Source organism: Rhamphochromis longiceps, linkage group LG6 (genome assembly GCF_057381845.1).
Source record: "Rhamphochromis longiceps isolate RC_006_pf linkage group LG6, R_longiceps_female_GT1.1, whole genome shotgun sequence".
Taxonomy (NCBI): domain Eukaryota; kingdom Metazoa; phylum Chordata; class Actinopteri; order Cichliformes; family Cichlidae; genus Rhamphochromis; species Rhamphochromis longiceps.
The window spans coordinates 46,655,145-46,672,573 of record NC_140562.1 but is presented as its reverse complement, the minus strand read 5'-3'; the positions used below and the strand labels follow the sequence as shown (position 1 = coordinate 46,672,573).

Here is a 17,429-nt window from a genome sequence, read left to right as displayed (position 1 = left end):
GCCTAAGGGAAGCATGTATAATGTAAACAGAAGTGGTCCTAGCACTGAACCCTGTGGAACTCCATAATTAACCTCAGTGTGTGAAGAGGACTCTCCATTTACATGCACAAACTGGAGTCTATTAGATAGATATGATACAAACCACTGCAGTGCAGTACCTGTAATACCTACAGCATGTTCTAATCGCTCTAATAGGATATTATGGTCAACAGTATCGAACGCTGCACTAAGGTCTAGCAAGACAAGCACAGAGATGAGTCCACTGTCAGAGGCCATAAGAAGATAGTTGGTTGGTGTTACTAAGGCTGCTCCTGTCGTATCATCATAATGATCATCATCTCTGGTTAATTATTAGAAACAGGTTGAAGCACAACCTGTTAAACTTTCCCATAAACACATGTTGAAGGTAACCCAGGTAGCAAGATGACATTGAATTGATGTTTGTCTGAATTATCATTATGGTTGAAACCTCAATGAATCAGCATTAAAATACTAATGAAACCTGATGATATCATAGTCATGACACTAGAATAACACTGATTCATAGTTGTCCCATTATAATTGATTGCTGATCTATTTAGTTGACTAGGTGACACAATCAGGTTGAAAACTCCATCCATCCAACCATCCAATTGCTTCTACGTCTCTGCGGCCGCATCGTGGAGCAGCAGCCCAAGCAGAGAAGCCCAGACCCTCCCTCTCCCTAGGCACTTCCGCTAGATTGTCCGGGGGAACGCAGAGATATAGTCTCTCCAGTGTGTCCAGTGTGAGTTTAGAGTGTCTAGAAGAGAGTATATCTCTTCTAGACGAGAGTATATCTCATCTAAACACTATATCGACCGGTAAATCAAGCGCTTCGCTTTTACAATCAGCTCTCTCTTCACCTCGACAGACCGGTACAGTGTCTGCATCACTGCAGCTGCAGCACCAATCCGTCTGTCAATCTCCTGCTTCCCTCACTCGTGAACAAGATCCCGAGATCCTTAAACTCCTCCACTTGGGGCAGCAACTGTTCCCTGACCTGGAATGGGCACTCCACCCATTTTTTTTTTTTTTTTTTTTTTTTTGTGTCCCGTTTGGATCTTTAGCATCAGAATTGTTGTCTTAAGGCCAAGAAAGATACCAAGCGGATTTATTTTACCAAGTGGATCATCATGGCCTTGCCATATTGGTCCATTTGATTGACCTTTATTATAATTATGAATTTATTTTATTTTCAGTTGCTACAAACGGGACAGACATGACTGGGGGATAGGACAGGGAGAGAGAATGAAAGAAAGAGAGGGAGAGAAAGAAAACCAAAGGGGAGAAGAGACGGTGAGAAGGGGGGGAAGAAAGAAAAAAAAAAAAGAAAAAAAACACCTGGGTCACCTGTATGGAGAAAAAAAACAGAAGAGAAAGCAAACAACAAAGAGCAACATAATAAAAAAACGGCACCATCACAATAAACTAGCTAGCAGTAGATATCAGTAGATACTAAATAATAAACGATATTGTGCAGCACGCAAGATAGACAGCGCACAATGTGCTTTGAGGCAGCAGCCAAGAAAGCTGTAGTCCGCGTCTGTGAATACCCGTGTGTACACCTGTGTGCATACCTGTGTGGATCAGCATGCTTGCATTCCAAAGGTTTCTCCATTTAACGATCTGCTAGGGAGTGTGGGGGGGCCACAGCCCCGTCCTCCAGGGTATGAAGCAGGTATGGAGGAGATCAAAACTCCAGACATCCAGAGGCCCCCAGAACACAAGAGACCAAGGAAGACCAACAGAGGGGCAGCCGCGCCACTGTCCCAGAAAGAGCTGAGGAGAGTCCCAGATGAGGGCTCACTCAGCAGCCGCGGAGCAGAAGCCAGGGGGGGTTGCAGTGACGCGCCCGTGAGCTCCGCCGGCAGCCAGCTGTGCCTGAGTGACCGAGCCCCAGGCCGAGAGGCCGGGGGCACCCCACCTCCGAAGTGGCCCGAGCGAGCCCCAGGCTCCAGGCCCCGATAAGCGGCCGCCAAGGAGTGAGCCGGTGTGTACCTGGACGCCCATCCCCGGACACAAAGAACCACCAACGCACCGATGTCTGAGGGAGTCCGCCACTGGCAGGGGAAGTGGTGGTAGGGGGAGATAGGCCTCCAAACCTCCCTCCACCCGCTCATTGTAGTGTTGATGCATGTGTGTTCTAAGGTGCATTTAAAACCCAGGAGGGCTTGGAGCTACCTGCCAGAGAGCAGCAGGAGCGCATAGTCCCTCCTGCTAGCCCTCAATGTCTACGTGTATTTAAAATTGAGAGGTGGGCAACGATGCCAGGGGTGGGGTGTACACCCTGATGGTAATTTGGAGTCCGTGTATCGTGCCCACCCCCAAGATCCTATATGTATGTGTAATGAGAGTGTGAGTAATGTGAATGTCTAAGTTGTGGGATAAAATTGAGGCAGAGGCAGCCAGAAGGGGACAGAGGGAGGGGGGGGGGGGGGTAGCCTCCTCTGCACCCTGGTGACATACCCCTACTCCAAGGCCCTGCATGTGTGGGTGGTTGTGGTGGAGCGGGAAGAGGGAGGCAGCTGGAGATGGAGAGGGAAGGAAGGGAGGGGCAGGTGACCCCTCCCTAGGGCCAGCTCCCCCGCTGACCCCAGTAGGCACCCCCATACTCCGCGACCCGCCAGGGAAAGGGGGCCCAGGCCCATCCAGACCGGGGCCCAGCGCCGCAGCGCCCCCCGGCCCCACAGAGCCCGGGACAGTCCACCCAACCCCACCACAGAGAAAACTGCACCCACCCCACCATCCACTCATCTTCCAGACTACATGAGACAATAGACGCCCAGGCTGAGATCTTCCTCCACCTCTCCTGTATCTCCCCCTCCTGCAGAGAGTTCCTGAGGAGAGGAAAGCTCCACCCATTTTCAGGTGAGACCCATGGCCTCAGATTTGGAGGTGCTGATTTTCATTTCCACCGCTTCACACTTGTCTGTGAACCACTCCAGTGCGAGCTGGAGGCCATCACCTGATAAAGCCAACAGAATCACTTTGTCTGCACAAAGCAGAGATGAGATTCTGAGATTCTGCCACTTGGTTACGCCTAGAAATTCTTTCCGTAAAAATTATGAACAGAATCGGTGAAAAAGGCAGCCCTGGCGGAGCCCACCAGGAACGAGTCCGACTTATGGTGTTTCCAGTTTTCGTTGACTGCAACTTTACCCTGACCTCTGACCAACTTTATTTTCATTCTAACAACCAATCCCTCATCTCTCAGCCCATCAGAGTCCCTGGTGTTCCTCCTCCGTCTCCATGGAGATGTCTGACCCACACGATGTCACGTGACATGTTGTACGGGATTTTGTTTCGCTGTTCTCAGCTGCCGTCGGACCACCTGCCCCCACGTATCAACAGCACGCTACCACCCACCATCTGCAGAAAACTGCCACTGCCGCTACAGAGGAGTGAGTACCTGTTCTCTGACTTTTAGAATGCAAGTCAATGTCAGCACTCACCTGCCTTCCTCCACAGGTAACCGCTCTTACTCTGACAGCTTATTGGCTCTGAGGTCTGGAGTTAAACACATGCCGCTCCCACGAGCTTCATCACAGCTGGACTGGCTTCACCTGGAGAGCACTCAAGCCTTCAGAGGTAACAGTCACTGCACTCAAACTTATCAAACTCCTGGATGGAAGGAGGATTAAATTATGATGAGGCTTTCTTGTCTCGTTGGGACAGATTTAGATAGACTGTTTCTTCTCTACTCTGACACTCAAAGCCCTTTACACAACTTGCCTCAGTTGCACAATACCTTTTTTCTATGTAAATGCTTTCTATCTAACATTTACACATGTTCATACTCCGATGGATGCAACAGAGAGCAAATTGGGGTTAATATCTTGCCCAAAGACATAGACTGGAGCAGATGGGCATCGAACCTCCAGCCTTGCGATTAGTAGGTGACCTGCTGTATCTCCTGAGCTCTAGCCACCTTAGTTAGTCTCTAACCTCCAGATTCCATCCAATTCAGTTTTATTTATACAGCGCCAAATCACAAGGAGACAGTAGACCCTACAATAATAGATGCAGAGACAAACCCAACAATCGTATGATCCCCTATGAGCAGCACTTTGGCGACAGTGGGAAGGAAAAACTCCCTTTTAACAGGAAGAAACCTCCGGCAGAACCAGGCTCAGGGAGGGGCGGGGCCATCTCCTGCGACTGGGTGGGGTGAGAGAAGGAAGACAGGATAAAGACATGCTGTGGAAGAGAGACAGAGGTTAATAACAGATATGATTCAATGCAGAGAGGTCTGTTAATACATAGTGAGTGAAGGAGAAACAGTGCCTGTTCTTTGCTCCCAGCGCTATTGAAAACTGATTTTAAGGTCCTTAAATGTGTCGCGTTTCTGACCTGGTAATGATGCACACTCCCAGAGGTCAGTGAGGTCAACTGAGCAGGGCTCCTGGTTTCACCGAGGAGCAGATTAAAGCTCAGAGATCAGTTAGGACCTCAGCAACCCTCAGCATCCTCCAAACCGTCTGGAAACTAATTTACGGAGATGGCAGAAGGGGTGGACCACTTCGAGCTGATAGGCAGGAAACAGGAACTCAAATAACTGCTTGTTACAGGCAAAATTACTTAAGGACCGCCTCCTGTGGTCACATGACTCACCGTTGGTCACATCTGGTTTGTTGTTTGTCTGTTGTTGCGAAGCCGCCACCCTCTCTTAGTTAGCTGGTTGTTCACCTGTTCACAGCGGACATCAATCAGACACAACGCACACTGGGGGTGACATCACAGAGCTCCGCCCTGGAGGACAGGTGAGACACCTCATTTATTTTCCGTGTAATATTGCTGACATCACAGTGACATCACGGCTCCCCTTCCCTCAGTGACATCACAGCCCGCTCCCTCTCAGGTGAAGTCCTCCAACTGGAAGAGATTCTTCAGCAGCTGCAGCTCGACCTGCTAAAGGTAAAGCGCATTAAACTGATGTCATGGAGGCAAGCGGATGACATCATCGCATTGACTTGTGTCCATGTTGTGTTCAGGAGCAGCGGGACAAAGCTGTGCTGCAGCAGCAGGTGCTGAGCCTCCGTCAGGAAAACCACCGCCTGCAGGAGGAGAGTCACATCAGGAGGTTCGCTGCCTGGATGCTGTGCCAGGATTCGTTACCATAGTAACACCACTAGCATTTACTGAACAGTCAGCACTGTGTCACATGACTCGCAGCGGATCGTGGTGACGACGAAGAGTTTGAACCGTGAGCAGAACAATCGAACAGCACGAAGCAGCACGCTGAATGAAGATGAGGTGATCTGATGGGATCAGTCACAGCTCGGCTGACCGGTCTCGTCAGTCCTCTTCGGCTACCTGGAAGTAGGCGGAGCCTCTCTATGATTCTTGCTGTTATTTGTTTTCACACAGAGGCGCAGTGAGTTAGTCGCAGCAGGAGCTGACCTCCGTGCGCCTCCACCTCTGTCAGCTGGCGACGATGAGCTTTTACTAAACGCCTCAGCGCAGATGTTTAAGGATGTTTTCTCTTCAGACTGTGGATCATACAGATGTTTGATCCAAGCTGAATCAGCTGATACAGAATTAGCTGATTTATCCAAAACTCTTCTTTCATGTGCAAAGAGATCCTGCTCTCTTTCTGCTGTTACGTGTCTTTATTTTTATAAAGGTTTACATCAGAATTTACTTTTTTGGCCTAGTTTTCCTGGAGATGATGTGATTAATACTGTAAGTACAGCAGCATTCACAGATAGAAGGTTCTTACTCAGAAACATTTTCATCAGGTCGATCGTTTTTATATCTGTATATAAAAAATATGTATTTCATTTGGTCAGCAATGAGCAGCCTGAGGAGGCGCTGTGAAGCCGCATGTGTTTAAGCTGGCTGCAGGCCTGATGTGGATGAAGGTGAGCAAAGGTAAACGTGTAGTGGGCCCTGAGCGGTCACATGACCGAGCCTCCGGGTCTGTGGACTTCATAAACTCGGTGGGGCTTCAGGAGGAGCTGCCAATCAGCTGCCAGAGGCCGCCCCCTGGTGGAAGCAGCTGTGTAATAAAAACTCAGTTTGTTCACCATGGCAACAGTAAATCTTTACACTTTATTTCTCTGATCATATTAAACATTGGAAACAGTGATGTCACCAATCAATAATCAATACTGTCAGATTTGGAGTCAGCTGCAGATCAGGTGTGTGAGCATGCTCAGTAGCGAGTCGAGAACCCGTGGATCTCCACTTTGGAAATGTCTCGCTCGTCGGAGAACACGGCTCGATCAATTCGGGAACTCGGACTGCCGACGCTCTTCAGCCAGTGCTTCCTGAGGAAGAGGAGGAGGAAGAAGAGTGCAGTTAGTACATTCGGGGTATTTCTCAGTGACCTCTGACCCCACAGTGAATAAAGAAACACTGCGCTCCTCTTCATCACAATGAGGTCACCTGACAGAGACACAGCCCACGCCACTGGCATCACTTAGTAGGAGGGGCTTAATTGTGTTTAAACCCCATCCTCATTAAAGCGTTCAGGTTATATCACAGGACAGTTACAACACGAGTGGGAGGAGTCATTTCACAAACTACACACTGACACCTCTTTAGCCCCTCCCATCACACCAGTGAGTGACAGAGTTGTGGCATAAAGAGTTTAAGGACCTGCTTGATTTTAATGTAAACGTCTGATGTCACAGATGTGACAGGTGAGAGTCATGTGATCGTATCAGAGCGCTTCACTGCCACACACAAGTAGTTTAGGAGAACTGTGGCCCTGCCTCTCCGAATATGCTCCTGCAGCTCCTTGCTCCTCAGTCCTCCTCCTGCTCTGACTGTGAGGTCATAGCCAGGTCATAGGAGGAGGCAAATGAGGACAGCACAGACCTGCAAAGCATTATGGGAGCTGTAATACTGCACTGACATTTTCAAATAAAAATCCATTAAAGGATATATCTGTGTGTGTGTGTGTGTTCGGAGGCTCTGATTGGTCAGCCAGACTCACATGTCACTGACTTTGTCCCACGGTCCCTGGACCTGACCAATCACAGTGCCCTGTCTGGTGTTTTTCACCCAGCCGCTGAGCCCCAGACTGCGCCCGTGATCCTCCGTGTACTGGCACACATTCACAGGTGTGTGCGTTTAGTCATGTGACACGTTTCCATGGTACATCCTGATCAAAAACAGCAGTAATGTGAAGGAAAAGAGGAAGCTCACCATCCTGAAGCACACTCCTGAACATGGAGAACAAACACAGGGTCAGCGAGTAAAACCTCAAAAAACACACAAACTCGCCGTCACGTGTCAGGCGACCTACCCTGCACGTTCCCGAAGACCTCAAAGTCCACGGAGACGAGTCTGTTTTCAGCCATGATGGCGTGAAGGAGACAAAGTAAAAGCACACACGGAATCATGTTTGCGCAGCGAGATATTTTTATCTCTGATATTTAAACCAATCTCAGAAGCCTTCAAAATAAAAGCATCACTCTTGACTGGTCACAGTCATGGTGATCTTTATTTTGAAGGGCATTCACAATGTAGTTATACTACAGAATACTTCCAACAAAGTAAAATTCACAGTTCCATGACTTCCTCGCTGTCATGAAACAGTGAAGCTGCTTCCTGTCCAAACATCAGGAAGTAACTGTGTAAACATGACCACGCCCACGCCACTGAACGTGACGGCTTGGACAGGTGAGGACTGGTGACGCTGGGCCAGAATAAAAACACACGGCTTGTTTCTCGTCAGTCTGATTTTATTCAAAGACTTGTGAGTCACAGACAAACAGGCCAATGAGAGGAGGGGGCAGAGCTTCAACATCTCAGGTGTCACTCAACCTTGGTCTTCTTCACAGCGCCAGGTAACTTATCCTGCAGACTGAAAACAGACACAGGACGCTTGTCAGCTGCTTGTCTGGACAGAATAATGTGAACACCTGCAGATTAGAGGTGGGCTCATCTGTGTTAACGTGGAAACTGAACATGGATGATCAATCAGCAACCCGACTGTGGACTTTAACTATAGACAGGTGACAAGCACATTAGGAACAGACAGTATGAACACACTGAGCATGCTCAGTTCAGTCCGACTCTTCATAAAGGTAGAACAGAGCTCACCTGGTTCAATTAAGACAGACACTGAGTTTAGATCTGAGGTCAGCATGTGCACAGGTGAGACAGACGGCAGTTACCTGTGGACCATGGACACCTGAGACAAACATTACAAACCCCAGTGGTGCTGCAGAAATGAAGGTCAGATTCTCACCTCTGACCTCAGTGAGGCATTTAGATCAGAGTTGACCTTCGGTGAGGCCAAACATGATGAACACCTGATTACCCGTGACCTCACCTCTGCAGAGTTTCCTCCAGTTTGAGCCGAACAGCCTCAACGTGACGATCGATCTGAGCCTGAACACAGAAACACTCTGAGCTAAGCACGGAGCAAACTGGGCAGAAGACAGGGACACCAGGTGTGTCTTTACCTTCTTCTTCTGGTAGATCAACGGTGTAGTGAAGAAAATGATGTCAGCTGCACACAGAGAGACAACCAATCGGAGATCAGAAAGACTGATATTTAACTCGCTCAGAGGGAAACAAACTCACCAAGGATCAAGATGGTGACGCCATTGAACACGGCACCAACGTACGTCATCACCCAGGTGACGGCTGCCAGCTGGAACACGTAGAACAAAGACATGGACCAAACACACAAACAATACACAAAATTCAGTTTTATTTATAAGGCATCAAATCACAACAGTCTCAAGGTAAAGACCCTAAATAATACAGAGAAAAACCAACAATCATATGACGCCCTGTGAGCAAGCGCTTTGGCGACAGTGGGAAGGAAAAACTCCCTTTTGCTCTAATAGGGTGATATGGTACTACAAGGTCATTAAGATAAGATGGGGCCTGATTATTTAAGACCTTGTATGTGAGGAGCAGGATTCTGAATTCTGGATTTAACAGGAAGCCAAAACAGGAGAAATCTGCTCTCTTTCTAGTCCCTGTCAGGACTCTGGGTTTTTAGGGTCGAGTACAGTAACCTCAGCTTTATCTGAATTTAGACATTCCTGCAGTTTAAGTGCTTGGTGTGTGTTATCTGGCCTCGCGGATAGATAAAGTTGAGAATACACACAACAAACAAACACACAGAATAAAAACACACGCTGACCTTCAGGGAGTCGACCAGGTCTTCCACCAGTAACAGCCTCCTTGTTTGATTACTGAACCAGTTCAAGTGGATCAGAAACTGGTCAGCGAGCTGCCGAACTGACTCTGAGGACACGGAAATGTCCCTCTCCAACAGAGACCTGAAGACGAGAGCTCTAGTGAGGTTAGAGTGATTAGAGCCAGGTTAGAATCAAATCACCCGGGTTACCTGAATGGATGACCTTCATCGGACTTCTGGACGGCCTGGATCACGGATTTATAAACCCTGCAGACGGGATGGAGAACAGGAAGATGTTTTTCATGCTGGGTAATGCGATCTATCTGTCTATAGCAGGTTCCACCCACCTGAAGGTGATTGTGACACAGAGGCATGCCAGGAGCAAATAGGACACCACGCTGATGACTGACAGTGTTGCCAAGGAGAGAAGAACCAGCAGTGAGAGGCCGAACGCCGCTGCAGATTTCTTTGGTTCTCTCCAGTGCACGAGCTGTGAGGCTGCTGACATATTTTCTGAGATTAACCAAAACCAGCTTGATGCCAAAACAACAAATAGATACTAAAAGACAAGAAAGCAGAGAAAAGCAGGCTCCCAGAAACCTTTGACCGGGAAAGGCACAGATATGGACAGAACGAGGACTGCCACACCAATCACACGTCACAGCAGTGAAGCATACCACAGAGAAGCAGATTCAACCTTTCATGGAGGGTTTCCTCGTACGTGTGAACTGGAGTGAAGCACTCACACCATCGGGCTGGACTGGTAATCTGGCATATGGTGCACGGAAGGGCCGCTGCGCACCGACCTTATGACAGCAGCCCATTTGTTCACTTTCATTACTCACACTGGATCGCCTAATCAAACTTCTTAACGAGACCGGCCCAACCCTACCTTCACTGTGTGCTCACACAGCTTGTAGAAAAAGTTTAGCGTGGAAGAAGCAGCTAGAAGGCGGAGCTAAAAAGCAGCTGTTGGGCTGCTGCACCAGCTGTGGAGGAACAGCAGCTCAACAACAGACTGAGGAAAAGATGGAGGAGGTGAAATAAACGTGGCGAGAAAATAGATGGAGGAACATAATCAGAGATCCAGGGAAAATGGTAACTTTGACCACGAGCTGCTCCTGACAGCAAAATGCAGCTTTCACTGCAACTGAGACCGAACCCAACAACAACAATAACAACAGTACCCACATGATTCAAACGAAAACATTCAATAATCAAACTTAATGAAATATATACAAGTGAACGGGATCAAAGTCCAAGACGAGCTCAGAGACGTGGAAATAGCCGGTGTTCTCTCCCACAAGCAAAATGAATCAGGTGAAGATGTGCTGAACCTTCATGAACCATAAACAAATGCACAGGAACCTTCAAGAATGTGATTTATGCAGTGCCAAATCACAACAGACTAATAATCACCAGCAACCTCTGAAATCCATCAGGAATTTTTAAAAACATTCCCAGAACTTAATCCTGGACCTGCAGGACCTCTACTTTAGCCTCAGCAGCATCCAGTCTGCAGGAGAAACAAGCACTGGCCTTATTATCACCTGAAAAACAAAAGAAAACGTCTGATCTTTGCTGTCAGCAAATAGTTTGGCACATGTTGTAGATGTGTTCTCTTTCTCCCATTTCAGGAGAAATGTCCCATTACTGGGAGTCTCTTTTCCCCATTCACTCATCCTCAGCCCAACATCAGCTGGGCTGCTAACAAAAACAACTTTAAATCACCTTCGTTCAGCTTCTTTCCTCTGTAAGCTAAAGAACCGACAACGTTCGAGAGAAAACCCCACCGAGCCGTGACAGACCTCAGGCTGGGCTCGAGCATTTCAACATGTTTTATTCCACGTGCAAAGCTCTCTGTAACTCCACCTTTTACAGTTTCCCAATATCCAGGTTTAATCCCTGCAGATCAGCTGCGGTCATGTGGATCCTATTAGGAGGCGGAGCTACATTCCATAGAGATCCTGTTCAGAGCACACAAGAAAATAAGATCAACGCTGATCTGAGCTGACCTGCTGATGTTTCCTGGAGAATGAGAAAAACCTCAACTCCCAGAAGAACGTTGAAGATTTAATGCCTGATAGATATCATCTGACCTTCACATCATCCAACTCACAGTTTATAGCTCAGCTTTGAACACTCGCACACACACACACACACACACACACACACACACACACACACACACACACACACACACACACACACAGAGACAAACACACACACAAACGCGCACACACACACACACACACACGCACAGACACACAGACAAACAAACACACACACAAACGCACACACAGAGACAAACACACACACACACACGCACACACACAGACAAACACACACACGCACACACACAGACAAACAAAGACACACACACACACACGCACACACACAGACAAACACACACACACACACACACACACAGACAAACACACACGCACACACACAGACAAACACACACACACACGCACACACACAGACAAACACACACACACAGACAAACACACACACACAGACAAACACACACGCACACACACAGACAAACACACACACACAGACAAACAAAGACACACACACACGCACACACACGCACACAAACGCACACACACACACACAAACGCACACACACACACACACACACACACAAACGCGCACACACACATACGCGCACACAGCAGCCTGACTGACAGTCAGCTGATCGGGACAACAGAGCTTTGTTAGCCTGTTTGGTGAAACGCAGTCAGGTGAGAACAGGTGGCAGCCTCCGTCTACTCTACACTGTTTCCATGCCAACAATCAGGTGTCTCACCTGTGTGCGTGAGGTCTCTCAGCGAGGAGGAGGAGTTGTTGGAGGACGATGAAGAGTCTGCCATGTTTCAGCTGCTCGGTCTGCAGGTCTGACCCTCCCTCTGACTCTCCAGAGCTCTGCAGCTGCTCCATCCAGCGATGACATCACCACATGGGTGGAGCTGGAAAGAGGGGGTGACGAAGTTTAAACCTTCTGAGCAGCTCGATGTGAGCTCAGAGCGAGAATGTTCAGGAGGGTCAAAGGTCAGCTGAGAGTAGTTTGAGCAGACTCAGACAAACATCCACACACACTGTTTAAGTCCAGCCAGACACAGGCGTGCTGGTAACAGTCGTTATCGATCAGACAGGAAGTGAAACCAAATGCAGCTTGAAGCGCAACAATCATTAATCAGTAATCAATAATATTGACACAGCTGTATACATAAAAACACATCAACAGACAGGAAATGAGCTCAGTGATCGCAAGAGAGAGAGAGAGAGCAGGTCAGGATCCAACGAGATCTGTAGAAGTTGGCATCACCATCCGAGGACGATCCCTTGCACAGCTATGGAGACAGTAGGAGGGTCTGAATGTCTTTGTGTTTCCCCAACGAGCATCAGTGATAAATAATCAACAATAAACAGACTGTCGGCTTCATTTCTTGGTTGTTTTCTGTTGGCAGTTTTACAGCAGTGCTGTTGTTCTACAAGCATTAATGTCTGATCCTGAAACACCACACCTGCACTGTACCTGCTGACCTCAGGTCAGACTTGTTGGAATTGTGTTTTTATATTTACTCTCCAACCATAAACAGCAGTGAGTCTGCAGGTGTGAGCTTGAAAACTAAAGCTGTCAGGAGGAGGTGACGCTCGGAGTGTGAGAGTTTACTCTTTACTTTTATTCACAGCAGGAACGTTTTTATGAGCAGCACGTTCAGCGTACTTTAGTTCAATCACTCAGACTACATTCGCTTGGACTGGGATGACTGCAGTGATTTGCTCCATTAGGCTGAAGGACAGGAAACTTCAGTCTCAAATATCTACTGTGCATGCCTCACCTTAGAGATCAACAGCAGCAGTGATTTAAAAAACAGTTCTGTGTCACAAATCACCAGAATAATGATCATCTTAAAAGTGCTAACGAAGCTGAGCAGAGCGCGTCCAGGCCGGGGGTTGCTCGGTGAACCTGCACCATGTCCCTCCACCAAGATGGTTCACTACTCGAGGCGCTTTAGTCCTCTTTGGTGACATCTGGTGGCCAAAAATATGAACAGCAGCTTGAAATGAGCCGCCTCACTGTGATCACCCTCTCTGCATTAGCAACTTCTGTTTAATATCAGGCTATCGGTGTGGTGCATCTGTTTTACGGTTATTTGATTAAAAACTCATTTGTATGAAACGTTTGAACATGGGCGTGTCCAAAAGAAGCCCGTGTCGGGCTCCAGAATATCATGTGACCAAAGATGAACTCTCTGAAATGACGTCAATGCTTCATTATGTGATTCGAGCTGTTGAAAAGATGCACCACCAGCATTGGTTGGGACTATGCTTGTGCCGTGAGGTCATTCCAGACCATCTTTTTGTTTGCCTTATGTGGAATATCCTTTTGAAGCGATCGCTTTTCTTTCTCCATATTAATCAAATCAAAGTTGATGTAAGTCTGTAGAGATCTCTTTGGGCATTTCTGGTCATAAAGCAACATTGTCCAGTCTTCGGCAGTAACACAGGAGTTACAGGAGCAAAAATTGGAGAAGTTTACATCCTTTTTGATTGTTTTCAATAATCACCCAAATATGTAGTTTTGTTTTAACAGGTATACCATTAATTCTGACAGATTTAAATGTTTGAAAGGTAATAAGACAGACTCATTTTCAGCCCTGACACAAGTAGCTGTCTGCTCACATCGTGTGTATTCGACAGGAAAATTGCAGTGTCATCAGTCAGGTGTGCCCATCTCTATCTAAGGGTGGGATACCCTGAAACTGTCCTTTTTTAATATGCACTCCATAATTTGTGCATAAATTGGATGCAGTTGTTCGCACTACACCCAAACATTCACCATCTTCACTCATGCGGCCATCCCACTGGCGCCAGCTGAAGGCTGCCGAGGTCGAAGCTGACTGGAACAACAAATTCGTCCATGATAACAGGATTGTTGTCAGAACTCTTTGTCCCTTTATCAAATTTCATTTCCATAAAAACTCTTAAATAGTTTTTCTTGTTAATAAGTCTCAGGGCTTAACTTTGGATTAATTTAGTTTCCAACAGTCTTTATTCTGACTTTGTCCAAATAATTTCAAATCAGTCTAAACTGGACTGCTTTATGGTCACGGATATGTTCGAGCTCGGATGATGTTTGTTCATGTGGGCATCTATCCATGCTTTCATTCATCACTGTGTTGGAATCACCTCCATATAAAAGTTTAGCTGAAGGACATGAAAATAACATCTGCCTTATCGTCTGTGGTTAAAAATAAATATACATTTTATAATTAAAGCCATTTATAAAGTGTGACTGATCAATATCAACCAAAAGTGTAATCCATTGTTCGCTGATGTTGCAGTTTAAGTGTGAACCGCTGCAAATCTGCTGTCACCAACAGAAACGTGCTGCCTTTCTCACTCTTCTTGTTCATTATTTATTGAGCTTTTAAAGAGTCACATTTTATTTGAAATTAAATTTGTGGACTTATTTCAGGAGTTTTGGATTTTCATCAGTTAACGTATTTATTTTATTTTTGCTGTTTTATTGTGAGCTCGCAGTATTACTTTTCTTCTTATTTGGTTTCTCTTTAATGTTTTATGCTTTGGCCGGAGGGTCTCTATTCTATTTCTAGTCGCTTCTACTGAATGTTTTTGCTGTGCCCGCTTCGGCCTGCAGGGGGCAGCCGCGGCTCAGTTTACGCCTTAAAGCGGAACTTTTGTTTCCGTGTTGTGTTTTCTCAGGAGCGTTAACAGCTGTGAACAGCAGACGGCAGGGGGGTGGAGGGGTGTGTGAATCGATTATTGCTCAGCTATCGATCTCAGCACCGTGAGGTCCATGATGCAGTGCGGCTGGCCCCTCATGGGTCCGCTCAGGTGGCTTCACTACCTTAACAAAGAGGTGAAGGTGAGAGCGGGAAAAGGCGAGGAGCACCGCGGCTGGCTGTTAAGCGTGGACCCGGTGTCCGCCAGGTAACGCGCACGTGGAGCCTAATTTGTAAATCAAACAGCTGATCGTGACGAACGAGTCGAGTTAGTTTTTTTCAGCCGTTTCCTGTGAACTTTGACCTTAACTCGTTTAAGTTAAGTTTAAGTGTGACTCCTGATCGTCACGTGGCTCTGACCCTTGTCTTCCTGTGCCCTGCAGTGTGGTCCTGGTGTCCTTTGGTGAGGCGGTGGCGGTGCGGGTGGTGATGGGTCACGCCGTGGAGGCGGTGGAGGTCCTGCGAGCGGCTGCTGATGATGAGACGGCGAAGCGTCTGCGGTCGGTCTTCCTCCCCCCGCCGTCCCCTTGCCTGGACCCCAAGGAGCTGCGTCAGCGGAGGGATGCCGTGCGGCGGTGGCTGCAGGAGAACCGGATCCCCGTGGAGGAGGAGGGGGAGGAGCTAAAAGTGGCGGGCGTCCTGACGATCGCTGCGCCCTATAGCGCCCACGACTGCAGGAGCTCCAACCAGATCATCCTGGACCGGATCCAGAGACTTATCGGGATCCAGGACTGTACCAATCAGGGGTTGCCACTGTGAGCTGGGCCAATCACCAGGTTAGTGTGTTGTTTGAGCTCCGCCCTTTTGTCATTTGCAGATGTAATCTAAATAAAAGGAGTTTCTAAGTGACTCACCTGTCCCACAGACTGACGAGTCACCAATCGCCATGATTAGTTACGTCAGAGTGGGAGGAGTTTTAAATATGTGCATAATTTTAAAAGATAAACTGGTTTTATTGTGACAGGCACAATTTCATTTCAGGTGAGAAGAGACCTGCAGCAACCACAATGAACCAGGAAACCAGAGTGCTGGCTCACCTGGGGTCACCCGGGGTCAGGGTGTGCACGGGCGGATTTCAGTTTGTCAGACTTCAGTAATCAATAATTATTGATCTGCTGTAATCATTGACACCTGGATGTCGCTGATGTGATTGAACATCACCTGAATCACCTGCGTCAGTATCAGGTGTCTCCGGTCTGTCCTCTAAGGAGAACTGAGTTCTGCTCTTTATTTGCCCGTTGCCATGGTGACACCTGCGCCTGTGGGAATGACTTGCTGCAGACTGATTCCCGGAGCGTTTTTGTAAAAGTTTCGTGTCGTTTCATACTTTGTAAAACAAATTCAGACTGGAGTCAAACTTAAACCACGAGCTTTGATCTTTGTCAGTTTCAGTAAACATGGGGATGAAACGTCTACCGAGTCATCTAATCACTGTAAATAAACTGTAAGGTAATTATTGTATCTATGGTAACAAGACACCCATCCCTCCACGCATTTATTTCAATATGCTCTGCTTGGTTTTGTTTGTTGAATGCAGAGCAGAGAAACACTTGTATCCTGGGGCTTTGTGTGTGTTCAATGTCAATAAAGTTAATTGAAACCAGCCCAGCGCCACCTTATCTGCTCTTTAAGTGATGACATGATGAATCCTGCTCCCGGCCCAAACTACTCTGCATTTATTAAGTCTGTGTTTTTAACATGTTTTAGTGCTTTGTATATAGTTCAGTTTAATCTGAACAAACCCCTAAAAACAGTCAGTGATCACTATTGTCCCCTCTCGGTTTTTATTACCATTGTTCATTTTAAAGCTCAGTTTTTAAACCCTATCTACAGCCCAGCCCATGCAGCAGTATAATGACTAACCTCGTATTGTGGATGGATTATCTCAGTTGTTCTCCTGACTGAAGTTTGGTCCGTTTACAGCATCTTGCCATGCGACTGATTTTGTCTCTAACCATCAGGAACCCTCACGTTAATTTTTATCAAGCGGAAAAGTGTTAGCGTTCATCCTCCAGCTTCACTGTGTTTATGCTAACATAGCTGTGTTGCTAGCGATCACGTAGCACATCATTATACACCAGGTAGCCCAACTTCAGTAACCCTACAAACGTCACTGCTGTTTAGTTTTCTGTCTTCATTTATGTTGGAAGTGATAGAGCCGTACGTTTAAATTTGTTCATAAATCTCTCAGTCAGAACATGCTATATCATGTTTAGATGGAAACTGGCAAGCTAACTTCCTGCTAACTTCTAACTCCATTGAATTTAATAAATCCTGTTTTCATGGATGCCTGGATGTTAAACTTCATAGTTACACCTGGTAAAGCAGCAACGCTGATCATTTTATTAAAGATGAAATAATTTAGACAGTTTTTAACTCTCAGTGATGCTGCAGTGATCGTTTGGACCTGAAGCAGAGTTTGAACCCAGACACGAATAATGATGTCAGACTTGAAGACCACCCGCTGCTGCAGGGGCAGTAGATGTGGAGGAGCCCACCTACAAAAACCAGCCACAGTTCAGTTCAGCAGGTAAAATAAAGAC

The 17,429-nt window shown here is 47.1% G+C and overlaps 4 protein-coding genes across 12 annotated transcripts in view; 2 read left to right on the top strand and 2 right to left on the bottom strand.

Annotated features, from left to right (window-relative positions):
- Window positions 1-5,739, top strand: part of LOC146668973 (signal-induced proliferation-associated 1-like protein 2) — a 41,984-nt gene extending 36,245 nt beyond the window's left edge. For all 6 annotated transcript variants that reach the window (XM_085408303.1, XM_085408304.1, XM_085408307.1 and 3 more), the window contains 5 exons: window positions 3,236-3,422; window positions 3,490-3,609; window positions 4,718-4,781; window positions 4,854-4,935; window positions 5,013-5,739. In XM_085408303.1, coding sequence (XP_085264429.1) covers window positions 3,236-3,422; window positions 3,490-3,609; window positions 4,718-4,781; window positions 4,854-4,935; window positions 5,013-5,141 — 582 coding nt within the window. In that variant the 3' untranslated portion in view covers window positions 5,142-5,739. The remainder of the gene's footprint in view (window positions 1-3,235; window positions 3,423-3,489; window positions 3,610-4,717; window positions 4,782-4,853; window positions 4,936-5,012) is intronic.
- Window positions 5,740-6,050: 311 nt separating this feature from the next.
- Window positions 6,051-7,410, bottom strand: LOC146668972 (acylphosphatase-2-like). Its single transcript, XM_085408315.1, has 4 exons — window positions 7,274-7,410; window positions 7,174-7,190; window positions 6,962-7,071; window positions 6,051-6,290 (listed from the first exon to the last, which is right to left on the bottom strand). Exons 1-4 carry the CDS (start codon window positions 7,368-7,370, stop codon window positions 6,176-6,178), a joined length of 339 nt encoding a protein of 112 aa, XP_085264441.1. The 5' UTR covers window positions 7,371-7,410; the 3' UTR covers window positions 6,051-6,175.
- A 286-nt stretch (window positions 7,411-7,696) lies between these two features.
- LOC146668971 (reticulon-3-B-like) lies at window positions 7,697-15,386 on the bottom strand. 4 transcript variants are annotated; one of them, XM_085408308.1, is made up of 9 exons: window positions 15,247-15,386; window positions 11,943-12,102; window positions 9,475-9,628; window positions 9,338-9,394; window positions 9,131-9,284; window positions 8,560-8,629; window positions 8,439-8,485; window positions 8,306-8,364; window positions 7,697-7,834 (listed from the first exon to the last, which is right to left on the bottom strand). In XM_085408308.1, the coding sequence occupies exons 2-9, from the start codon at window positions 12,004-12,006 to the stop codon at window positions 7,786-7,788; spliced, it is 654 nt and encodes a 217-aa protein (XP_085264434.1). In that variant the 5' UTR covers window positions 12,007-12,102; window positions 15,247-15,386; the 3' UTR covers window positions 7,697-7,785. The 4 variants fall into 4 exon arrangements, with proteins under 4 accessions (XP_085264434.1, XP_085264438.1, XP_085264435.1 ...); XM_085408312.1 differs by having other exon boundaries at window positions 9,131-9,269; XM_085408309.1 differs by having other exon boundaries at window positions 9,475-9,625.
- gemin6 (gem (nuclear organelle) associated protein 6) lies at window positions 13,987-16,490 on the top strand. Its single transcript, XM_085408314.1, has 3 exons — window positions 13,987-15,094; window positions 15,270-15,662; window positions 15,868-16,490. The coding sequence occupies exons 1-2, from the start codon at window positions 14,961-14,963 to the stop codon at window positions 15,643-15,645; spliced, it is 510 nt and encodes a 169-aa protein (XP_085264440.1). The 5' UTR covers window positions 13,987-14,960; the 3' UTR covers window positions 15,646-15,662; window positions 15,868-16,490.
- The last annotated feature ends 939 nt before the right edge of the window (window positions 16,491-17,429 follow it).

What these genes read in the sequence shown, in the direction of transcription:
- LOC146668971 (XM_085408308.1), bottom strand. Translation starts at nt 12,006, where the DNA reads ATGGCAGACTCTTCATCGTCCTCCAACAACTCCTCCTCCTCGCTGAGA. An exon ending in TGTGTCACAATCACCTTCAG is followed by an intron (nt 9,395 to 9,474) that starts GTGGGTGGAACC and finishes TCCCGTCTGCAG; the next exon opens with GGTTTATAAATCCGTGATCC. An exon ending in CTGGAGGAAACTCTGCAGAG is followed by an intron (nt 7,835 to 8,305) that starts GTGAGGTCACGG and finishes GTCTGTTTTCAG; the next exon opens with TCTGCAGGATAAGTTACCTG.
- LOC146668972 (XM_085408315.1), bottom strand. Translation starts at nt 7,370, where the DNA reads ATGATTCCGTGTGTGCTTTTACTTTGTCTCCTTCACGCCATCATGGCT. An exon ending in TGGGACAAAGTCAGTGACAT is followed by an intron (nt 6,291 to 6,961) that starts GTGAGTCTGGCT and finishes CCTCTTCCTCAG; the next exon opens with GAAGCACTGGCTGAAGAGCG.
- gemin6 (XM_085408314.1), top strand. Translation starts at nt 14,961, where the DNA reads ATGATGCAGTGCGGCTGGCCCCTCATGGGTCCGCTCAGGTGGCTTCAC. An exon ending in GTGGACCCGGTGTCCGCCAG is followed by an intron (nt 15,095 to 15,269) that starts GTAACGCGCACG and finishes TGTGCCCTGCAG; the next exon opens with TGTGGTCCTGGTGTCCTTTG.